This window comes from Physeter macrocephalus, chromosome 11 (genome assembly GCF_002837175.3).
Source record: "Physeter macrocephalus isolate SW-GA chromosome 11, ASM283717v5, whole genome shotgun sequence".
Lineage (NCBI taxonomy): Eukaryota > Metazoa > Chordata > Mammalia > Artiodactyla > Physeteridae > Physeter > Physeter macrocephalus.
This window is the reverse complement of record NC_041224.1, coordinates 180,671,885-180,694,460: the sequence shown is the minus strand read 5'-3', so window position 1 is coordinate 180,694,460 and position 22,576 is coordinate 180,671,885. Positions and strand designations below refer to the sequence as shown.

Sequence of the window (22,576 nt, the reverse complement as noted above, 5' to 3'; positions counted from 1 at the left end):
TGCGAGGATGCCTGCTGATTCAGTGGGCAAGGCTCAGCTTTCTTCTCCTGCCACCAGCTTGGGAGACCCACCCCCCACCCAGGTGTCTGCGGATGCCCCAAGTGGCATTACTAACCAGGAGGGGTTCCTGTGCCAGTCCCCCCCACACTTGCTTTTAAACTGCTGTGTTTTTCAGATGCTACCACCCCAGCACCATCACCTGGGAAATAAATGCTCCTAGATTTTCAGAGGGTGGTCCAGTTACTTTGCTTTCATTTGTAAATGCAACGTTGAGCTAAAAGTGAGGAAGATCCTTGGTGACACAGCAATTACTGGGCAGAGAGAGAGAGAGAGAGAGAGAGAGAGATTTTCAGAGGGTGGTCCAGTTACTTTGCTTTCATTTGTAAATGCAACGTTGAGCTAAAAGTGAGGAAGATCCTTGGTGACACAGCAATTACTGGGCAGAGAGAGAGAGAGAGAGAGAGAGAGAGAGAGAGAACGAGGCAGTTAATCAGAGTCAAACAACCCCTCCACATTCCCTTAGTGATTGGGCCGCACTGCAGCTTGGATGTCACCTGCTCCCCAGCAACCACCTTGGGGCTGGGCATGGCAGGCAGCTGTAACAGAAGTGCTCTGGAGAGGGGAGGAGTGGGCTGAGCTCTGGGCTCAGTGTTCCTTCCACTCACTCATCACGCCAGCAAGTGAGGAACCTGAGATGCTTATGCCCTCTTCCGATGGGTAGCCAAGATTCTACCCCTTTGCTATTGCTTTAGTCCATCCCCTCTGCTGGCGCTCTGTTCAGGCTCTATTATCTTGGTCTTTTATTCTCTCAACAAATATCTGTTGAACTGCCGTGGTCACCATGATAAAAGCCAAGATGCACTGGTAAACAGGATAGATAAGATGCCTGCTCTTTCTGGTGCAGTGCTCGGCAGAGAATTGAAGATGATGTGACAGGCAGAGGCAAGGTGGTGGGGTGAGCTGATACCTAAATAATAGGAAGCAGCCAACTGCAAAGCCGGCGGGGACGGCGGGAGGACACTCCAGGCAAAAGTCCTCAGGCAGCAATGAATCTGAAGTGATGAGGGAAAGAGAAAAGGCCGATCATCCACCACAATCGGGGCCCTCCTGGAAGCACCGCGATGCGCCATCATTCTCAGGGCGGCGGGATGGAGCGCCTGTCCTCACCCAGGGTCTCACGCTGAGACTCACAAGCGTCCGTCCTCCCTGAGAACCCCTGAGCCGCCTCAGTCTCTTTCAGTCCTCTGAATCTCATTGTAACTCCCAAGAGAAGCGCTGCTCTCTCCGTTTTACAGATGTTGCAGCTGACGTCCTGCTAGTTCTGAGGTTTGCTTGCTGCTTCCCGAAGAGGAGTTAACTCGCCTTTAGGAATCAAATGGGAGCCCCTGGGCCTCTCTGCGCAGGCACTTGGCGGAGCCAGGAGTTGATGCCTTTGAGGTGGGGAACCCTCAGCAGGGCTACTCAGGGGCCGCAAATTCATTCGTTATCTGTCCTTCCCCAGAAACCTAGAGGCAGCAAACACGCTTGCACATCCCTGTAGCCGACAGCCTGCCGGGCCAGCCAGGGTCCTGGAGGGGTGGGGCTGTGCCTGGGGGGCAGCAGGGATCTTTGGCCAGAGCTGGGCCCTGCACCCGACCCCTTAGGGCAGGACTAGGGGTTCCTCCCACAGACGCAAGAGACGTGAGCGGTCTCCGTCCTCACTCCCATGTACGTCTCTTCCATTTGGAGAGGCAGCCCACATGGCTTGAGCCGCCTCCTCCTCGTTCTCTCTGCCTGTCCCTGTCTCTCCATCCTCCTGCCGTGTTCTCTGCCCTCATCTATTTCTGTCTGCTTCCCACCTTTCACTCCCCTGTTCCAAAACCTGAGAAATCAACAGGCAAGCCTATAGGTGGAAACAGAGGTTAGGGCTGCAGTACAGCCTACAGGGCCCAGATGAAGCTGTGACTGACGTCCCTGGTCAAGGAACAGCGGAAACATCCACGGGCCAACCTCCTGCCGTTCGCAGGCACCGGGGCATAGGAGACAAGCTAGGAGGGTGGCCCACGCTCGTTCCACTCCCAGTATTTATTGAGAACCAATACTGTCTGGTGCGAGGCTGGGCAATGGGAGAATGGAGGGCCCTGCACAGGTGAGCCCAGGGCAGGAGCTGAGACAGGAGGCTGGGCCAGGTGTGGCCAGGATCAGGGGACCCCATGCAAGAGGGACATTCACTTGGCAGGTGGGAAGGACCCAGCAGATGACGGTCCCAGTGGCGGAAGTGCCGGAAGAAAAGCCCAGCGCCCAACAAACCACACAATCCTCTGTGTCCGGTGGAGAATGGGGCGGGATGTCACCACGCTTATAAAGCGTCCATCTTTTTACTGTAAATGTCTGTGGATGTCTGTGTCCAGGCGCAGCCCTTTGCGGGAGACTGGGATCTGGGGGTTTCCCTTTGATCCTGAGAGGTCTGCATTCGGGGATGGGGGCGGCCCCAGTCTGTGAGTGCCTGAGAGGGAGGGCAGGCAGGGAGAAGGAAGGGAAGGAAGCCTGCTTGCTCATGGCAGTGGGGAGGGGCCAGGAAGCGGTACTTGGGGGGCGTCCTCGGTCCGGAGGGGCGACCCATCTGGTCGGCCCAGGCCAGAGAGGGGCCTGCGCACCCGCAGAGGGACAGGGAGGGGGGAGGGTAAACACAGGCTCTACGGCCAGGACCCCCCAATTCCCTGCTGGCCCCATTGCGCGCCCCGCACCTCATCCAGCACCCACAGCCCGCACTCCTCTCTCGGGTCCACACCCCTCCCCGCCCCCTCCCCTAGCCTGGGAGTCACACCCAGCCTGGACCCTGCCCCACAGCCTGGGCACAGAGGAGCCTGGGCATCACCGGGTCTTCTCCAGGCTCGGGAACAAGTGGCCAGCGCAACTGCTGGGAGGGGCAGCCTGGCATCCAGACCTGGGCCGGGACTGCTCTCAGCCGCCTGCCTTGCTCTGCGTGGCAGGTCACACCCTCTCTGGTCTCTGGCTTCGATTCTGAAAATGTCATTGATCAGATTTCCAGGTGCTTTTCCTTTAAAGAGCTCGAGCTGTTAGCAATAATTAAGCTCCAGGAACTGCTCCCTCAGACAAATGGGAAACAGCAGCACATTGGGTGGGGAGGAGGTGGGCGAGGGAGGGGTAGCTGCAGGGAGAAGCCCTGCCCCCTCCTTCAGCCTCCCTCCTACACATTTTTTTTTTCTGATGCAGAGGAATTGAAGCCTGGGTCCTGCTGGGGAATTTTGACCCCGCAGGAGTGCCCAGGGCCCCCAGCATTCCTGAATGCTGAATGGAGTTCATTATTTGCTTGTTTTTCAGGGAAAACTTACACGACGTAAAATGCACGCATCTTAGGGAGACCATCTGATGGGTTCTGATAAATGCTCATACCTGCGTAACTGAAAGCCCCATCAGTAGATGGAAAGCTCCCATCACCCCACAAAATCCCCTCATGTGCCTTGTCAGGCAAGCCCCCAACCATTGTTTACTGTTGTTTCCTTTGGTTTTACTGTAGATTAGTTTTGCACGTTCTAGCATTTTACATAAATGCAGCCATACAGGAGCTACCTTTTTGTGTGGCACCTTTCACACAGCTAGTAGATTTGCACTCATCCGTGTTGTCGCGCGTTTGTTTGCCCCGTTCGTGGGAACTTGGGCTGCTTCCATCTTGGTTAGCATGAATAAAGCTGATCTAAACTTTCTCATACAAATCCTTGGGGAACCTACATTTTCATTTCGCCGGGGAATACCTAGGAATGGAACTGCTGGGCTATAGGGCAGGGGTATGTTTAGTTTTCTAAGAAACTTCCAGACCTGTTTCCTACGTGACTGACCATTTTACACCCCGCTAGTGTTGTATGAGCATTCCACACATGGCAATTTGCTACCAGAATCCTGGAAGAGACGGCCTGGAACAAAGGGCAGCCAGTACCTCCCAGCAGGTACCCCCAGGGGTGCCACGCTTGGATTACGGGGGAGGGTGGTGCGGGCTGAGCGAGGTGGCTGCTGGAGGGCATCAAGCCTCCTGCAGGGAAGGGACAGAGCCCCTCAGTGACAGCCCAGCCGCCAGGTGTAAAGTCCCGTCACAAGACACCCTGTGGGCCAATGATTCTGCTGTTCAAAAAGTAATGATTAAAAACACCGGAATATGCGCTCCAAATGTGCAGGAACTGGAGGTGTGGTGAAGCGTGAGGAGGGGACACCAGCTGGCATCTCTGGGGAGAAGGCAGGTAAGGGGTAGGCTAGGTGGCCTTAGGACCGGTCCCCCCTGCAGAGCCAGCTGACAGTTTCCAAAGATGGCAGCATCGGTATGCCCCTCCCACACATTCTTCTCACAAAGTGACTTTGACACTCCTCCCAACAAAAGGTGGAGTCTCTGCCCCTTCCCTTCGAATCTGGGCAGGGCTGTCATACAGTGGAAGTGATGGGACGTGTGACGCTACGAGCAGCTAGGTCTTAAGAGACGATTCTGCCTCTACCCGGCTCTCCTGGGAAGCTCCCTCTTGGCGCCCGGCCGCCATGCTGCTGGGAGGCCCAAGCAGCCTCGTGGGGAGACCGCGCAGAGAAGCCTGTGCAGACAGTCAGCTGACAGCCAGCGTCACCGTCAGACGTGCCAGCCCCCAGGCCTGGTGTCACCCAGCCTCTGAGACCTGGAGGAGCACAGACGAGCCACCCTGGATGTGCCCAGGCCAGACCCTCGACCCACCCTTGACCCCACGAGCACAGAACACTCTTGTGCCGCTGAGCTTTGAGGTGGTCTGTTCCCTGACGTTATGTCGCTTCCCCCAGCGTGGCCCCATTCCTCTAGTGCTCACGGCCCTTCGGGAGGCCCTGACACCTGGGGACGGAGGGACACAAATTAAGAATGCAGCCCCCACAGGACCCTCCCCACCCACAGCTGAGGTGAGGTCATCCTGGCGGCGCACCCATCCTGATACGCGTGCGGCACGAGAGGATGGCACAGAAAGCGTTAAGTGGGGAGGGGAAGGAGGGAAAGAGGAGAAACTGAGTTCAGTCCTGAACTATGGCCTGTGAGGAGCCACACTCGCCTGCAATCAGGAGAGTCCTGCTGGAATCCTGCGGGAATCAGGAGAGCAGGACCCAGCCCCGTTCCACTCCTGCGCCGGCTCAGTCTATCCACCTGTAAGGTGGGCATAATCACGCTGTCCCTCTGGCCCCAGAACCGTGTGAGGAGCTGGTGGGTGAGAAAGGGGCTCGTGAGTGCCCGTCCCATGTTCCACCCCAACCCCTGGGGGGCAGCTGACCGGCGCAGAGCCTGGGGGCACCTCCACCCCCAGGGGAAGGGGCTCAGCCAGCGTCTCCCACGGCGACCACGCGGGGGCGAGTTCCCCCTGGTCCTCTCCTGGGGGGCGTCTACAGCAGTGCCCAGAGCCTGCAGGGCTGCAGGAGGTTCCCAGGCCGGGGCTGCCGTCCCGGCTGCCCTGTGCCCCCAGCCCCTAAGGTCACAGGTGGATTCACGGCCTCCCCTGACCATGTCGTGTTCTCTCGCCTCCCTGCCCCTGTCCACCTGTCTCCACATTCTATGGCCCAGCGCAATTGGCCTCCTCCAGGCAGTCCTCCCGGTCCTTCTCTCTCCCAGGGACTCTGCTGCTTCAGCTCTGCACTCCCCATGCAGGAGTGTCCTGGAGGCAGGTCGCCAGGCCCTTCCAGGGGGGGATTCTCTTGACCCTCCCCATAAGGCCCTGCTTGTGCAGAATGCTGACTGCCCAGAAGCCCACATCTTGGCCACCCCCTCTTTTCACCTGAGACAGCTGCAATCCCGGGGGTGGCGGTGGACTTGCTCAAGGACACAAATCTGGGGCTCCTCAGACGGCCAGATGGGGAGCTTATTCGTATTTAGACAAAAATAGCCAGGCAGGTGCCAAGTCTGTCCTGGAATCAGCACAGGCTGCAGCCCCCCCTCCACGAACAGGAGTCTGTTTGGGGACTTTAACCTCTGGATGCCTGATGGCGCTGGCCTCGTGCGTGTGCCCAGACGCGCCCCCCAGGACTCAGCCCCCTCCCACCCTCTCCACGGCATCCGCCTCGTCCAGTAAGACCAGGCTGTCTCCAGCTGTTATGGGTGCTCTGGGAGCGCAGACCCCACCTTGGCCTCTTTCCGGCCCCTCCTCCTTCCCACACACCCCAGGTGCTGACTTCACGCGTCCCAGATGGGAATCCTCGTCGGCTTCGCCTTTCCCCTGCTCCACCCGCGGGTGCCCTTGGACTTCTGGATCCCACCGTCAGGCGGGGGGCTCTGTGTCCTGTGGCTTTCTTCTCTCTGCCTCTGTTCGGGGTGTGATCAGGCCTCAGCTTGGCTCTCTTTGTAGGAGCAGAAATGGCTGCACCAGTTCCAGACATCGCATCTTTGAAACCCACAGTTCAGAAGGAAAGAGACCCTCACCTTCCACCCATCAGCAATGCCCTGGGCTTCACTGGGATTCCACCTCCCAGGTCCCAAGCCCCCAGGACCCACCCCTAGCCAGAAGAACACCTGGCACTGCTTGGCTTTGCCTATGGGGGCTGCCCTGGGAACATGCTGCCGCAGGATGGGGGATGGGGACTGGAGGCTGGGGGCTCTCTGAGCTCACACAGGCCTGTTTCCCGGGGGTGGGGGTGGCGTGCAGTGGGGAACCTCCAAGCAGACCTTCTGCACGCACGCCGGTTTGGCTCAGCCAGTCAGGCTGGTTGAACCTCCCAGGCCCCATGAACCACCCTTTCCTCCCCCAAACCCCCGGCTGCCACACAAGCCTGTCTATATAGGAAGTGCAGTTGTGAGCACTGTTCCCGCTGGTTTTCCCTCTTAGTAGACTTCTTGGTCCCCATGTGATCTGGTGGATTCACAGTCACCTTTGGGAGAAGAGGGTCAATTGCTTCCTCCCACCAGAATCACCTGCATGTTGGCCCAGCTGGGGCCACGTGACTTGAGAAAGGGAGCTGGGGGCGGAGGCTGGCCAGAGCTGGGCTTAGAGGGTCTCCCCCAGGAGCAGGAGCGACACACTCCCACCCTGCCAGGGCGTCTGTTGCGCTGGTCACCTGTGCAGAGGGAAAGGCCAGGCCTGAGGAACCTGCGAGCATGGCAGACCCAGGCCGCCCACACCCAGGGAGGGCTCTCAGCCCTGCCTGCCTTCGGCGCCCTGGGGTGGGCCTCTGACGGTGTCAGGCCCCACTCAGTTCTGCGGGACAGAGCGGAGAGGGGACGGGCACTGAACAAGGAAATGTGCAAGTGGATACATCACGGCAACGGGCTAAAAGGGAAAACACCCGGCCTTCAGAAGATCCGGGGTGAGCCCGCCTGGGCTGGGCTGACCCGGTCCATCTATGCTGCACCCTTGGCCTCTACCTTCGTTCAGCACCCGTGACCCCCATCTGTAGACAAGCTTGGCAACCACAGACCACCCTTATCCCACGTGCTGGCACGCCCTTTCCCCAAGAGCCAGCCAGGGCAGGGAGGACCATCCCACACCCTGCAGATGGAGACACTGAGGCTCGAGTGTGGAAATCGGCTGCAAGGCCTCAACTCAGGTCTAGTCCTTGGACCCAAGTCGAGTGCCCACTTGGGTGCTGCAGTAACTAAGACTGAAGCCTTTACCCACATTCTCGCCTCTGGAGAATAGATTCAGGAAGAGGCTTTTAGCAGGGCCTCTGGAAACGTTCATCTATCGGTTCATTGTAGAATCTGCTGATCCATCAGACATAAGTCTCGTTCTCCTTGTCCAGGGCTGCACACCGAGCCAATCTCATCCAAAGTGCCCTCGGGCACTCCTGCTGTTCTCCTCGCGAAGCCTAAGTCTGGAGCCCGTCAGCGTGTGACTCCCGTGGCTGCCGGAACAAGAGACCACAAACCTGGGCCTTAAAACAACAGACGTGTGTTCTCCGGAGGCCGGAACTGGAAGCCAAGGTGTGGGCAGGGCTGGTTCTCTCTGGAGGCTGTCGCAGGCCTCTCTCCAGCCTCTGATGTCTCCCGAGGTCCTTGGCTTGAAGACACATCACTTCAACTTTTGTGTCTCTCTGTGCGTGGCCCTCCCCTTTGGGTGTCTCTGTCTCAAGTATCCCTCTCCTTTCTAAGGACACTTATCAAGGGATTAAGGGCCCACCCTAAATCCAGGATGATCTCATCCTGACATCCTTATCTTAATTACTTCTGCAAAGCCTCTACTTCCAAATCAGGTCACGATTCCAGGTACGAAGGGTTAGCATGTGGACACATCTTTGGGGGGCCACCAGGACAGTCAGGCTCTTCACAGAACCAGGAAGCTAACATGAGCCACAATGTTATTTAAAGTTGTCCAGTAGCCACAGTAAAAAAGATGAAAAGAAGCAGGGGAAATTTACTTTAATATGATATATACAGGGACTGCACTGGTGGCACAGTGGATAGGAATCCACTTGCCAATGCAGGGGACACGGGTTCGAGCCCTGGTCCGGGAGGATCCCACATGCCGCGGAGCAACTAAGCCCATGCGCCACAACTACTGAGCCTGCGCTCTAGAGCCCTCGAGCCACAACTACTGAAGCCCGCGCGCCTAAAGCCCGTGCTCCGCAACAAGAGAAGCCACCGCAAGGAGAAGCCCGCGCACCGCAAGGAAGACCCAACACAGCCAAAAATAAAGTTAAATCTTAAAAAAAAAAAGATATATACATATATTGTTGTTTCTTCAGCAAATTTTATCGGAAAATTTTTAATTGTGGCAAAATATACATAAAATTTACTGTTATGTTCAGGAACATGAAGTACATTCACATTATTGTACACATCACCACAGAACTTTTTCATCTTCCCAAACTGAAATTCTATACCCATTAAACAATAACCTCTCCTCCTCCAGGCCCCAGCAGCCACCGTTCGACTTCCTGTCTCTGTGAGTTTGATTACTCCTGGTACCTCATGTAAGTGGAATCACACAGGATGTGTCCTTTTGTGTCTGGCTTATTTTACTTTACACACTGTCCTCGAGGTTCATCCATGTTACAGCATGAGCCAGAATTTCCTTTCTTTTCTTTTCTTTTTTTAATAAATTTATTTATTTTTGGCTGCTTTGGTTCTTCGTTGCTGTGCGCGGCTTTCTCTAGTTGCGGTGAGCGGGGGCTACTCTTCAGTGCGGTGCGCAGGCTTCTCACTGCGGTGGCTTCCCTTGTTGCGGAGCACCGGCTCTAGGCGCGCGGGCTTCAGTAGTTGCGGCACGTGGGCTCAGTAGTTGTGGTGTGCAGGCTCTAGAGCCCAGGCTCAGTAGTTGTGGCGCACGGGCTTAGTTGCTCTGCGGCATGTGGGATCATCCTGGGCCAGGGCTCGAACCCGTGTCCCCTGCATGGGCAGGCGGATTCTTAACCACTGCGCCACCAGGGAAGTCCTCTTCTTTTTTTAAAAATTTATTTATTTTTGGTTGCGTTGGGTCTTTGTTGCTGCACTAGGGCTTTCTCTAGTTGAGGCGAGTGGGGGTTACTCTTCGTTGCAGTGCATGGGCTTCTCATTGCAGTGGCTTCTCTTGTTGCAGAGCACGGGCTCTAGGCACGCGGGCTCCAGTAGTTGTGGCACGTGGGCTCAGTAGTTGTGGCTCGTGGGCTCTCGAGCGCAGGCTCAGTAGTTGTGGCGCACGGGCTTAGTTGCTCCACAGCATGTGGGATCTTCCCGGGCCAGGGATCAAACCCGTGTCCCCTGCCTTGGCAGGCGGATTCTTAACCACTGCGCCACCAGGAAAGCCCCACTTTTCTTTTTAAGGCTGTTTAATATATCTTACTGAACCCAATATATCTAAATTTTATTTCAGCATGTGTCTATATAAGAAATTAGGCGGTAGTTTGCATTCCTTTTCTCACACTAAGTCTTTGGAATCTGGGGTGCAGCTTACGCTTACAGATAGCTCAGCTCAGACAGGCCACATCTCCAGTGCTTGCTACCATGTGGCCATGGCTGCAGTGCTTCTTGCCAGACGTCCTGGGCAGAGCCGGAGTGGCCGTGCCTGGCTTGGAGCATCTTCTGGATCCCCTCCCCGCTCAGTCAGGTACTGACTCACCTGGATGGCCCCCCTGTCCTCCCGGGGACACAGCCTTTTGCATCCCCCTCCTCAGTTCTCAGCTCTGTCCTGCCCCACCTGCTGCCCAGCCCACACTCACACATTCCAAGCTCCCCTCTGGGACCAAAGAAGGAAGAACATGCCTTACGGCACCTCCTAGGCCAGCACTAACAGAACTTGTTGCGACAATGGAAATGCTGCACGTCTGTGCAGCCCCGAGCCACACGCGGCTATTGGGCATTTGACAGGGACTGGTGCAACCGAGGGACTGAGTTTTTAACTTCACTTTATATTTACTGAAATGTAAATAGCCACACATGGCTAGTGGCTCCTGTACTGGACAGGCTACTTCTTACCGCCTTCCTGGCTCCCCTGCTGGTCGGAGCCACCTGAGTCCTGGCATTAGCCTACGTGGGGCTCCCCCCTGCCCTGGCCCCCTGGCAGAGTGACGAGGCCATGGCCTCCCCTGCACAGAGCCCTCGGTGGCTCCGCGGAGCACTCAGGGGAAAGGCCAGGGTCTGCGTGGTGGCCCGCCAGGCCCTGGCCTATCTCCTCGCACCCTCCTCCTCCATGGTTCCCGCTGTGCCACCATGCTGGCCGTCCTGCTGCTCTTGACTCTGCCAGGCACACTGCAGCCCCAGGGCCTTAGTCACTCTTGCCCAGATCTGGGTCAGGTGCCCTTGCCATCTGCTCCTTCCCACACTCCCTAGTCTGCTGGCTATCTTCCCACAGCACTGAGCATCTGGTATGATTTACTCTTTACTGCATACATGTCTGCCCCCTCTAGGATTTCTGCCAGCTTTGTTCACGGATGACCCCCCAGCGCTGCCGCAGTGACTGCAAGCCTCCACGCGTTGTTGACCTAACAGCACACCTGGCAGCATGGGCTCCGCAGCATCCATCCTCCCTGCCAGCATCTGATAGGCCAGGGGGCGGGCCCAGGACCTGGCCGGGCCAATCGGAGCAGATCTGATTCCAAACTGCCCCTGGATGCAGGGGCCTGTGCTGGCCCGACCCGCCTGGCCCTGTGCTCTAAGGGGCCCCAGAACCCTCCAAGGGCCGTTCTGAGGATGCCAGGAAGCCACCTGAATAAAGCTGCAAGAGCCGTGCCTGGCAGACGATAACATTTGCTCACTATTACTGTTATTATTATTATTATTCGGTAAAGGGGTCCAGGGGCGCTACAAGTGCAATCATTAGCACGCTTTGTCCAAGGCCTACTCTGCACCAGGCAGCATGGCGAGCACCCGGCGGGGCGGGGGCGCGACGACAGGGATGAAGGTCACCTCCCCGGGCCGGGCAGTCACGTCCCTTGGTGACCTCTGGGCCCCATGTCTGCACGACCAGATGTTCAGATTCTGGAGTTTGTGGCCAGATGCAGCAGGACCCTAGCTGATGGGAGGTCTTGCTTTCTACGTAGAAGGCCCCCAGCCATGGCAGGGGAGCTGGGTCTGTGCCGGTGGCCCTGCCACGTGTCCTGCTACGTTCCTACCGGAGTGGGTGCTCCCCAGGCCAGGGCCATGCTTGACATATGACCACTGTGGCCAGGCCTGGGGAGGCACCAAGGACATATTAGGATGCTGTGCTTTCTTTCTTTTTATAAATTTATTTATTTATTTTTGGCTGCACTGGGTCTTCGCTGCTGCGCGCGGGCTTTCTCTAGTTGCGGCGAGCGGGGGCTACATTTCATCACGGTGCGCGGGCTTCTCATGGCGGTGGCTTCTCTTGTTGTGGAGCACGGGCTCCAAGCGCGCGGGCTTCAGTAGTTGTGGCGCTTGGGCTCAGTAGTTGTGGCTTGCGAGTTCTAGAGCACAGGCTCAATAGTTGTGGCACACAGGCTTAAGTTTCTCTGTGGCATGTGGGATCTTCCTGGACCAGGGCTTGAACCCATGTCCCCTGCATTGGCAGGCGGATTCTTAACCACTGCTCCACCAGGGAAGTCCCTGCTTTCTTTTTTTTAAATAAATCTATTTATTTATTTACTTATTTATTTTTGGCTGTGTTGGGTCTTCGTTTCTATGCGAGGGCTTTCTCTAGTTGTGGCAAGTGGGGGCCACTCTTCATCGCGGTACGCAGGCCTCTCACTGTCGCGGCCTCTCTTGCTGCGGAGCACGGGCTCCAGACGCGCAGGCTCAGTAGTTGTGGCTCACGGGCCTAGTTGCTCCGTGGCATGTGGGATCTTCCCAGACCAGGGCTCGAACCCTTGTCCCCTGCATTGGCAGGCAGATTCTTAACTACTGCTCCACCAGGGAAGGCCCCCTGCTTTCTTTTTAAAATAAAAATCTCGTTTGCCTACTGGTTTTCCCGGCAGATGGGCCAAATCTTCACAAACCAGTGCCCACAGCTGTTGGCTCCTTCGTCTGGCTGTGGCTGGCGGACCCCGGGTGTGTGTGTCTGTGTGTGCACAGAGACAAGCAAACAAGCAAGCAAGCAGCGCCTCTCAAGGGCCTCTCCACCACAGCTCTGGCTTCCTTCGTGTTAACCTTCCCACCCTGCACCACACTGTGGATCTGTTTGGACAGTAAACTCAAGTCTTCAGGTGTGTGTGCTGGGGTGAGGGGAAGGGGGGATGGGCCTGGGGGAGCTTAGCGCCCCCAGTTACCTGGAGAGAAACCACCTCGAGACACCTACCGACCTCGTCCATCCATCTCATCCCCTCCTCCGGCAGCTCCTCCTGTACTTTTTCCACCCAAGGACCGACTCAGGACTCGGTGAAGACAACCATCACCGCAAATCAATAGCCAAGCAGCTCCAAATGCAGCCTGAACATTTTTGGAAGATTGATCAACTCATTTTCAATGGCATGAAAAGAAAGAAATGACTTTCCTGGAAGACCAGTGAGGTGAGCTGAGTGTCTGAGCAGGGGCACTGCCCAGCAACGAGGGTGGCTGTCCTCACCATGTGGGCACAGGGCACTGGGGCCACAAGGTGGGCAGGGCGGCCCACGAGGGCTGCTCCATTCCCAGCGCTGAGAGCAGGGCCTGGCGTGCAGCAGGTGCTTCTGAGCATTTGTTGAATGAATGAATAAGCAAGGACCCCGCTGTCTTCACAGGACCCCAAACGGAACACCATCACGTGCCCTTTGCTGGAGGGCTCACCATTCTCAGTCTACAGTGCAGTTGAGGCTCAGAGGGCTTAGATGCCAGAGCTGAGACGGCAAACAAAACCGTCTTCGCTTGCTACAACATGGATGAGCCTTAAGGATGTCACGCTAAGGGAAATAAGCCAATCGCAAAAGGTCAAATATGGGTGAGGCCCCTCACGGCAGTCAGACACACAGACTGTTGGGGGCCAGGGGCTGGGGGTGAAGGCGGAGAATTAGTGTTTCGTGGAGACAGAGTTTCAGATGAAAAAGTCCTGGAGACGGATGGTGGTGATGTGAATGTACTTTATGCCACTGAACTGTTCACTTAAAAAATGGTTAACTTAGGGCTTCCCTGGTGGCGCAGTGGTTGAGAGTCCGCCTGCCGATGCAGGGGACGCGGGTTCGCGCCCCGGTCTGGGAAGATCCCACACGCCGCGGAGCGGCTGGGCCCGTGAGCCGTGGCCGCTGAGCCTGCGCGTCCGGAGCCTGTGCTCCACGATGGGAGAGGCCACAGCAGCGAGAGGCCCGCGTACCGCAAAAAGAAAAAAAAAAAAAAAAAAAAGGTTAACTTAATGTTATGTGTATTTTACCACACACACTCACACAAAATTACTCTTCATTCCGTTTGGCCTCTGGGCCTTGTGGTATCTCTGAGGTGAGGCTCGTCCACTCCGAGAGGAGGGCACCCTGCACAGGGGTCAGGCCTCCTAAGAGGGATGCCATAGAGATGCGCCTCCCAGCAAGGGGCAGCGGGCACGTCCAGAGTCACCAGCACCCCAGCCTGACCCAACTCGCCTCTGCTCAGGTACAAGGGCTGCTTCCACAGAAGGTAAATGAGTGACAGGCCCTCTCTGGGCCTGGCCTGTAAACCCTTTGCTGCTCCTCCAGCCTCCCTCCTTTCCTGCAGGCTCGGGGGGCACTGCCCTGGGCCACTCGCCAGCCACGGACACGGCAAAGCTCCGTTCAGGTGGGCAAGTCTCCTGAGCAAAGCTGAGGGGCAGGGCCCCTGGGAAGTTTTTCTGGGGAGCCAAGTCTTGTAACACAAGCAAGTCTGCCAGCCAATCAGGGGGTGAGGGCATCGTAGGCTGCGCCTGAGGCCCCCGAGGTCAGGACAGGGACCGGGCCTGAGAGGTGCCTTCTTCGGCGAGCAGGTGGAAGGCGTGGAGGGGGACCGAGCCCTAGAAGGGCTCACGTAGTTGTCTGTACACCCCCACACGAAGTCCCGTGTTTTAAAATCTGGCTATCCACTTTGCTGTACACTTGAAGCTAACACAGCGTTGTCTATCAACAGTACTCCAACATACAACAAAAAGTTAACAAATAAAAATAAAAAGATAAAGTTTGGCTATCAACTTTACGATGCTATTTTTTTGTGATACCAGCGAGAAAATATGTTAATTAACTAGCACTTAGATATAATTGCAGTACATTTTAAGTAGAGATGCTTCTGCAGTTGAAGGAATGTAATTAAAATCTATGGTTAACCTGGAATATAAACGTGCAGATCAGATCAGGTGATTCCATAAAATATTCTTCATGGGTTCTTCATCACATGACTAATTTTTTCTCCCACCGTCTGTAAGCGCTGCAGCGGAAGCAACAAGTCCTCACCATTACAGCCCCTGTGCCTGGCACGGACGGGCACTCAGTATCTGTGGGATGAACGAACGCTCCCACTCACCCACAGCCTTCAGGGGTGGGCAGCGTGCAGCTGGCCAAGAGCAGGCGGCGTACGCCCGGGGCCCATGGGAAGCACTGGGCTTTCCCAGCTGTGGCAGATGAGACACCACGATGCAAACACCCTGGGAAGAAACGGAGGCGCCAGAGCACGTATTCAGAAGGCCTGGAAGTTGTTAAAAGGCAATTACTTTGAAATAAGAACAACATGGGTGCAATGGAGTCTGAGAGGGAATCTATCAGGACTGAGGCCTCCCCAGTGGGCTTGGCCGCACCTCGGAGGAGGAGAAAGCACGGCCGGCACCAAAACCCCCGCTCTCACCGGCCCCCCAGTCAGGCGGGCTTGCTGAGCAAGAACGCACAGCCTCCCCTTTGGGAAACTGATTCCCCATAAAGGAAGGCTGTTCCTTTGCTGTCTGCTCCTCCCTGCACTGTCCCAACTTTCTAACCAGAGGCATTCTTAAATTTTTAACTTAAAAATTGTCAACAGAATATGCCTATTTGTTGTTCTGTTTTCAGAAGCAGAAAAAAAGCAGTGCTAGTAGGGAAAAAAAATCAACACACACAAAACTTTATCATACAATTTCCCATGAGTTCTATGATTTCCCCACTAATCAGAAGTGTAAAATAGTCTTTGCAAATGTGCAGAACAAGAGGCCTGTTGTGCAGGAGCCTCCGTGGCTGTGCACCCTCCTCCGGCGTGGAAGCCCCGCGCCGTGGAAGCCCTGCGCCGTGGAAGTGGCCTGAAGGGCTGGCTGGATAAAAGGGCCCACCAAGCCTGTGTCCTCGGGGGAGGGACGGAGGATCAGAACACAGCACAAAGCTTCTTTGCAGCCGATGCTGCGATGTTTGCTCCAGAGCCCGTGTGAGGTTGCCGGCCACAGGAGTGGTGTGCGGGCTCATTCGGGGAGAGGCAACCCCCGAAGACCCCGTGTGCCAACATCTACCTACAGGCACCTCCTGCGTAAACTCTCGCTGGTGCAGATGCTCGGCTCCCACTCACGACGGGGGCTGGCTTCCAGTCACCCTTCCCCCACAGAGGCCTTGAGGTGCTTGGGAACCAGACCCTTTGAATGTTATTAGTCACTCATTTCCCCATTTGTGAGGAGCCTGTTAGGTGCCGGACACTATCCCTGACAGGCACGTGGAATGCGCCCAGGGGTTCTGTCAGGTGAGTGTCACTGCGGCCAAGGACGCTGAGGCCAGGAGATGGGCTTGGGTAGATCGGTCTGCTCTGGAAGGCTCCTCTGTGCAGGTCTGTCATAAAGACGCTCCCCTGGACCTCCCAGAGGCAGACTTTCCAATATGCTATTAGGGTTAAACAGGGAAAGAGGACTTCCCTGGTGGCACGGCGGTTAAGAATCCACCTGCCAGTGCAGGGGACACAGGTTTAAGCCCGGGTCTGGGAAGATCCCACATGCCGTGGAGCAACTACTGAGCCTGCACTCTAGAGCCCACAAGCCACAATTACTGAGCCCATGTGCCGCAACTACTGAAGCCTGCGCACCTAGAGCCCGTGCTCCACAACAAGAGAAGCCACCGCAATGAGAAGCCCGCGCACTGCAACAAAGAGTAACCCCCGCTCACCGCAACTAGAGAAAGCCCGTGCGCAGCAATGAAGACCCAATGCAGCCAGAAATAATAAATAAATAAAATAAATACATTTTTTTAAAAAAGAGCTAGAAGGACTTCCCCGGTGATCCAGTGGTAAAGAATCCGCCTTACAATGCAGGGAACGTGGGTTGGATCCCTGGTCAGGGAACTAAGATCCCACATGCTACGGGGCAACTGAGCTCTCGAGCCTCAACTAGAGCCCGCATGTTGCCAACTACAGAGCCCACGTGCTCTGGAACCCATGCGCCATAACTAGAGAGAGAAAACCCGCACGCCACAACTAGAGAGAAGCCTGTGCACCACAACGAAGAGCCCACGTGCTGCATCTAAGACCCAATGCAGCCAAAAATAAAATAATTAATTTTTTAAAAAATAATTAAAAGCTAGAGAACAGTTCACGCCTCCGGGCTCACTCATATGGAACCGGGGCCCAACCTGGTCCCCTAACTGTGCTGGCGTTCCTTTGCAGACGCACACAGTGTCATGTGGGCTGGTGACAGGTTGTGTTTAGCAGAGGCAGTGGCGTGACGCGTGACATGGGGTTATTTCTGTGAAGCCTCGTGTCCCACGCTGCTTGGTACCTGCACTCCACTCGCTGCAGATGGACCTCCATGGACACCTGCGCTAACAGCCCACGGAGCTGATGGACCGCACAGCGTTCGCCAGGAACCACGGTGCTCAGTGGCGCCCAGTGCTCGGCTTTCCTCTTCAGCATCACCCTCATCCATCCGTGTGGCACTTAAAAGCCTGGGGTGGGGGCTTCCCTGGTGGGGCAGTGGTTGAGAGTCCGCCTGCCGATGCAGGGGATACGGGTTCGTGCCCCGGTCCGGGAGGATCCCACATGCCGCGGAGCGGCTGGGCCCGTGAGCCGTGGCCGCCGGGCCTGCGCGTCCGGAGCCTGCGCTCCGCAATGGGAGAGGCCACGGCAGTGAGAGGCCCGCGTACCGCAAAAAAAAAAAAAAAAGCCTGGGGAGGGGTGGGAGTGGGATGATGTGCTTCCTCTGGTCTCTAGAATTTCCCCTTGGAAATCATCTTCGGTGGCGGCAGTTTATAAGCCACAGAAAAAACCCAGCCTTTCGACTCTACTGTCACATCCCGTTTTAGAATAAAAACTGCTTGCCAAGTGGCTTTTGGTAAAATCCAGATGTCTCATCTGTCCTCAGAGGACACCTTGTGCCCTGGCTCTGAAGGCCACCTCCCCGCTGCTGAGGCAGGTCCCCCCACCCCTTCCGTGCCACGGCTCCAGGACACAGTACAAAGAGAGCCTCATCATTTTATAACCACATAATCCTATTTCAAACAATGCTGATTTTGTAAGAATTGAAGCAGAGGGACATGAGCCACAGCAAGCTGTTCCGGAAAACCTTGGAAACAGGCTCTGCCTCCCTGGAATAAATGGAGAAAAGTCCCCCGGGGTCTGCTGCAGGAGCCGCACCTGCTTCCGGGTCTGTGTCCGGACGCCTCCCAGGACAGCTGTGCTTTGTCAGGGCCTGGACCCGGGGCCCTCCAATAACCAGGGCTCCCTGGGCAGGTGAGGCCGTGGTAACCCTGCAGCCAGCTTCCAAAACACTCCTATCAGTAGAGTCAAATTTTTCAAGTGAAATTTTATTAATATCTTTATACTGTTCTCTTTCAAATTGGTATAATTCAAAAACACAGAAAACAGGCACACAGTGCTTGGGTTTTATTTAACATCACTTCCATGAGCAAGAGCCAGCTTGGAATCCACAGTCAGGACGGAGCCACGTGGGCCACAGCGCACCAGGACCCGCGTCCTCCCAGCCTGCCCTGCACACACAGGTCTTAGAGCCCTCGTAAAACGAGCTCCTATAAGCAGCTGCTTCTCGTGGAAACTTAAGACGCTGGGCGGGTGGGTCAGGGTGGGCTCCTAATTGCTGGTCTTCTTTCGTTTCAGTCTAAGCTTGTTCCAAATCCTCTCCAGAGCCACTTTTCCCATGAAGAAGGTGATGGCAAAATTACGCTTGTACCAGTCCCTAAAGAAGAACAGGACAAGCACACATGACCCATGCTCAGGCATCCGAACTGTCTCCTCTTCCACCCTTCCTCACCATCTCTGCCATTTCCCGCCCTCTTTAAAGCTAGACTGCCCATAAAAGCCTGCCTTCCTTCCACCTGGATTTTCATCAGGCTGATGTGCCCAGTGCACCCCGACCCCACTTTTCCCACTCCTGGAGGCTGCCGCAGCCTTCCTCAGTTTTTGCCAGAAGACACAGAAAGAGCTCTCGGAAGCCTTGGGGCCCCCAGAGCCCAGTGGCATTCTCGGAGACATAACTGTAGAGCGATGGGGGCGTAACCTCTCAGAAAAGGACTGGAGGCTCTGCAGGAACTCAGTGGGGACCCTCCAGGCTTTGGCACCTTAATTGCATATGAAGCGCATGACAAAAGTACTCCATCTTGAGACGCTAACTTATCGCAAGTGCCAACATCATCAAGTTTCATATCTTCTTTTTCTAGATGATCTGAAATTTTGGGTAACTTGCGTCTCGAAAGGGATCATTCCAGAACTTCTCATACAAATACTGCGATGGAGTTACACGCTGTCATAGGCTCACTTGCCTGTGAATTACTCTACAGAACATGTCAGAACTTGCAAATTCACCACATTGTCAGCAGCTGAATGGGCAAAACTTGGCAAGTTTCCACAATGGAAAGCACACATTTCAGACTCTCAGTGCTGAGCCCTTGGAAGCGGAAATGCCAACAAGTGCCAGTGCTTTTCGTCCAAATGAGCTAATGAGGGAACATGGAACTGCTATTCCAGACTGGACTCAAACGGTTAACTGGATCTCAGCATAGAAGAATGGAGAATAACCAAGGGCTTAAGTGAAGCACTAGCAAGAGGTAAAAATGCCAGTATTCTGGAGCCTTTGCACGGCTAGATAGAAAACCCCTCTCCACACGAGAATGATCCTTACACTTCTATCCACTTCAATGATGCTATAAATGGGAAGCAATGCCCTAAATAAATAAAAAAGGCTTCCAGAAAAAAGAAAACTGGTATGCCACTGAGATTAAAGTTCTTAGGTTATTAGGGAAAAGCCAGATTCCACTCCACCGATATAGACAACCTGAACTGATAAAGTGTAGTGGGAAAGACAAACTAAGCTTTTCCTGTTTCCATAAGGAAAGCAGGGGCAGGAGGTGGTGCGGGCACAGAGGGGGAGCACTCAGGCTCCACTACTGCCCGACCCTCTCTCTACTCTGAGTGCCACAAGGAAAACATCAAGCTTACCGGAGAGGAAGCAAGATGCAAACATGCTGTGTCCACACCGGAAATCAAAGGTCCAGGGAAACCTAATTAATACTGGCTGGACTGAATAACTCAGCTAGTTCAGAGTGACACATGACAGCATTAGCAACAGACTCTGGACGCTGCAGGACTGGGCTTTATGCCTCAGTGTCACTCAAGAGCTCCTCCAGACTCAACGATCACCCCACTGTCTAGACCCCGCCCCACCTGCCCATCCGGCGTGGCCACCGCCCTATGAATGTCACAGCAAATCTCAAACGCCACGTCCTATCGTCACACCTGGGAATACACATCACTATGTATCGTCAAAACCTTTTTTAAAAACACCTAACCACAATACCATCATTGTATCTGATAAAATGAACAACAACTTATCTATACAACCTAACATACAGTTACTGTTCAGTTTCCTTTCACGACTGTCAAAAATACCCTTTTATAGGTGGTTTGTCTGTATTAGGATCCAAACAATGTCTACACACTGCATGAAGTCTCTTTTATTCTACAATACTAGTTTCCCCTGTGTAGAACCCACTGTCTACGCACTAGGGGTGCAAGCTGCTTTAGGGCTGCCATGCAAATAACTTTAAGCTGTCCTTTTTTTTTGTTTTTAATCCTAGTTACTGGTTGAAACTGGATCGTCTGTCTTGCAGAATTTCCAACATCTGGGACTGTATCTTCAGGCTACGATTTAAGCATGGTCTGTGAACTGCTCTCTCCACCCACCCCCCAACACACCCTTTTATCTTTTTCCTGTAACCTCGTATTAGATCCGCAGGCCTGCTAGACTGCACTTCCCTTGTTTCGGTGAGGACACCTCACCGGCCGTGCTCAGTACCTCCTGCCGCACCTCACAGAGACGCACGCAGGCCGCTGCTCCACTCTGCACAGTGTGAAGAGGTACCAGGGCTCAGGTGCGATCAGCCCGACCTATCCATTATGAAGTCCCCGTCAGCCTTGCTGCCCAGCGGTTTAGCAGCTGTGGGGCGATCAGGCCCAGATCTAACTCCAGCGCTCCTGCGTTAGCTGTCATTCTTCTACCAAGAAAAATGCTCCTTCGCTTGGCTACCCTGGAATCCAGTGGGTGCAGGAAAGGCAGGAGAGGTGAGTGCTCTTCGGAGGCGCTCCTTCACGCATCGACTTTCAGAACAATGGGTTGGCTGCCCAGCAATACCCCGCGGTGCCTGTGAGCCGCTCAGTGTCATTATGATCGCAAAGATGTTAGTATATCTGATAGATTTTTAATCCACAGCCGTCATTTTCTTTGTGTGGCTGCAATGGCTTCGTCTCTGGCCTACGGGAGCCCCTCAAGTCGCCTTCTGTGCTGTTCTCACATGACCCCGCTGGGCTCCGGGCTTCCTCACTTTCAAACACAAGATGTCTCGACTCCTCTGTGCTGCTCCTGCCCCAGACTGTGCTTCTCAATGGAGTCCAGGTTCCTTTCAGTGGGAAGTGCTGTGTAGAACCCACTGTCTACGCACTAGGGGTGCAAGCTGCTTTAGGGCTGCCATGCAAATAACTTTAAGCTGTCAATTTTATTTAAAAGTGCAAAAACTAAGTTGATAGCAACTTCTACCTTTAATATAAACACAAATGTTAAATTCGGGTAGCAAAATAATCCTAGACAATATGGTTTTGATATTCAAATTTTCAGGAAAAAAGTAGATACCCACCTGTTGTAATACATGTGCTTCTGAAAATTTTTACTTAAAAATTCCTTGTAAAAGTCAGCCATTTCTTCTGCATTCAATGTTGCTTTTTGACCTGAAAATTAATTTCAACTTAAACATTAAGACTTAAGGGGAAGGGTTCTACAAACAATTGTTAGAGTTAACAAATGAGTTCAGCAGGGTTGCAGGATACAAGATCAATATACAAATATCAACTGTATTTCTATACACTTGCAATAAACAATCTGAAAACAAAATTAAGAAAACAATTCCATTTACAACAGCATCAAAAAGAATGAAAGACAGGATAAATTTGAGACAGGAAGTATAAAACTTACACACTAAAAACTACAAAACATAGAAGTGAAGGACCTAAATAAATGTAAAATACATCCCATGTTCATGGTTTCAAAGACCTAATACCATTAAGGTGGCAACACTCCCCCATAATGACATATAGATTCAACACGAACCTACCAAAACCCCAGCTGGCTTTTTTTTTTTTTTTCGCCCCAGAAATTGACAGGGAATTCCCTGGTGGTCCAGTGGTTAGGACCCTGCACTCTCATTGCCCAGGGCCCGGGTTCAATCCCTGGTTGGGGAACTAAGATCCCACAAGCTGCGTGGTGCAGCCAAAAACAAACAAAAAAGAAATTGGTTAAGTGGATCCTAAAATTTATATAAAAATGTAAGGGGGCTTCCCTGGTGGCACAGTGGTTGCAAGTCTGCCTGCCGATGCAGGGGACGCAGGATCGTGCCCCGGTCCGGGAGGATCCCACGTGCACACACACACACACACACACACACACACACACACACACACAAATGCAAGGAAACCCAGTAGCCAAAGCAACCTTGGAAAAGAAAATCATAGTTGGAGGATTCACACTTTTTATATTCAAAACTTACTACAAAGCTACAGTAATCAAGACAGTGTGATACCAGCAGAAGAACAGGCTTATATATCAATAAAACAGAGCTAAACCCAAACAGTTATGGGCAAGTGATTTTCGACAAGGGTGCCAAGACAATTCAATGGGGACAAATAGTCTTTTCAACAAACGATGCTTAGGACAACTGGATATCTACATGTAAAAAAAAAACAAGCTGAATCCCATCTCACACCATAAACAAAAATAACCTTGGGCTTCCCTGGTGGTGCAGTGGTTGAGAGTCCGCCTGCCGATGCAGGGGACACGGGTTCGTGCCCCGGTCCGGGAGGATCCCACATGCCGCGGAG

At 54.2% G+C, this 22,576-nt stretch overlaps 1 protein-coding gene across 5 annotated transcripts in view; it reads right to left on the bottom strand.

The window, feature by feature from the left end:
- Positions 1–354: 354 nt before the first annotated feature.
- The window catches only part of COA8 (cytochrome c oxidase assembly factor 8), a 62,545-nt gene continuing 40,323 nt past the window's right edge, over positions 355–22,576 (bottom strand). For 2 of the 5 annotated variants that reach the window (XM_024131013.3, XM_055088742.1), the window contains exons 4-5: positions 21,340–21,430; positions 18,065–18,389 (exon numbers count right to left, since the gene is read on the bottom strand). In XM_024131013.3, coding sequence (XP_023986781.3) covers positions 18,284–18,389; positions 21,340–21,430 — 197 coding nt within the window. In that variant the 3' untranslated portion in view covers positions 18,065–18,283. Of the gene's footprint in view, positions 437–18,064; positions 18,390–20,504; positions 21,243–21,339; positions 21,431–22,576 lie in introns of those variants that run through there. The other 3 variants (XR_008618746.1, XM_055088743.1, XM_055088744.1) reach the window with 3 other exon arrangements.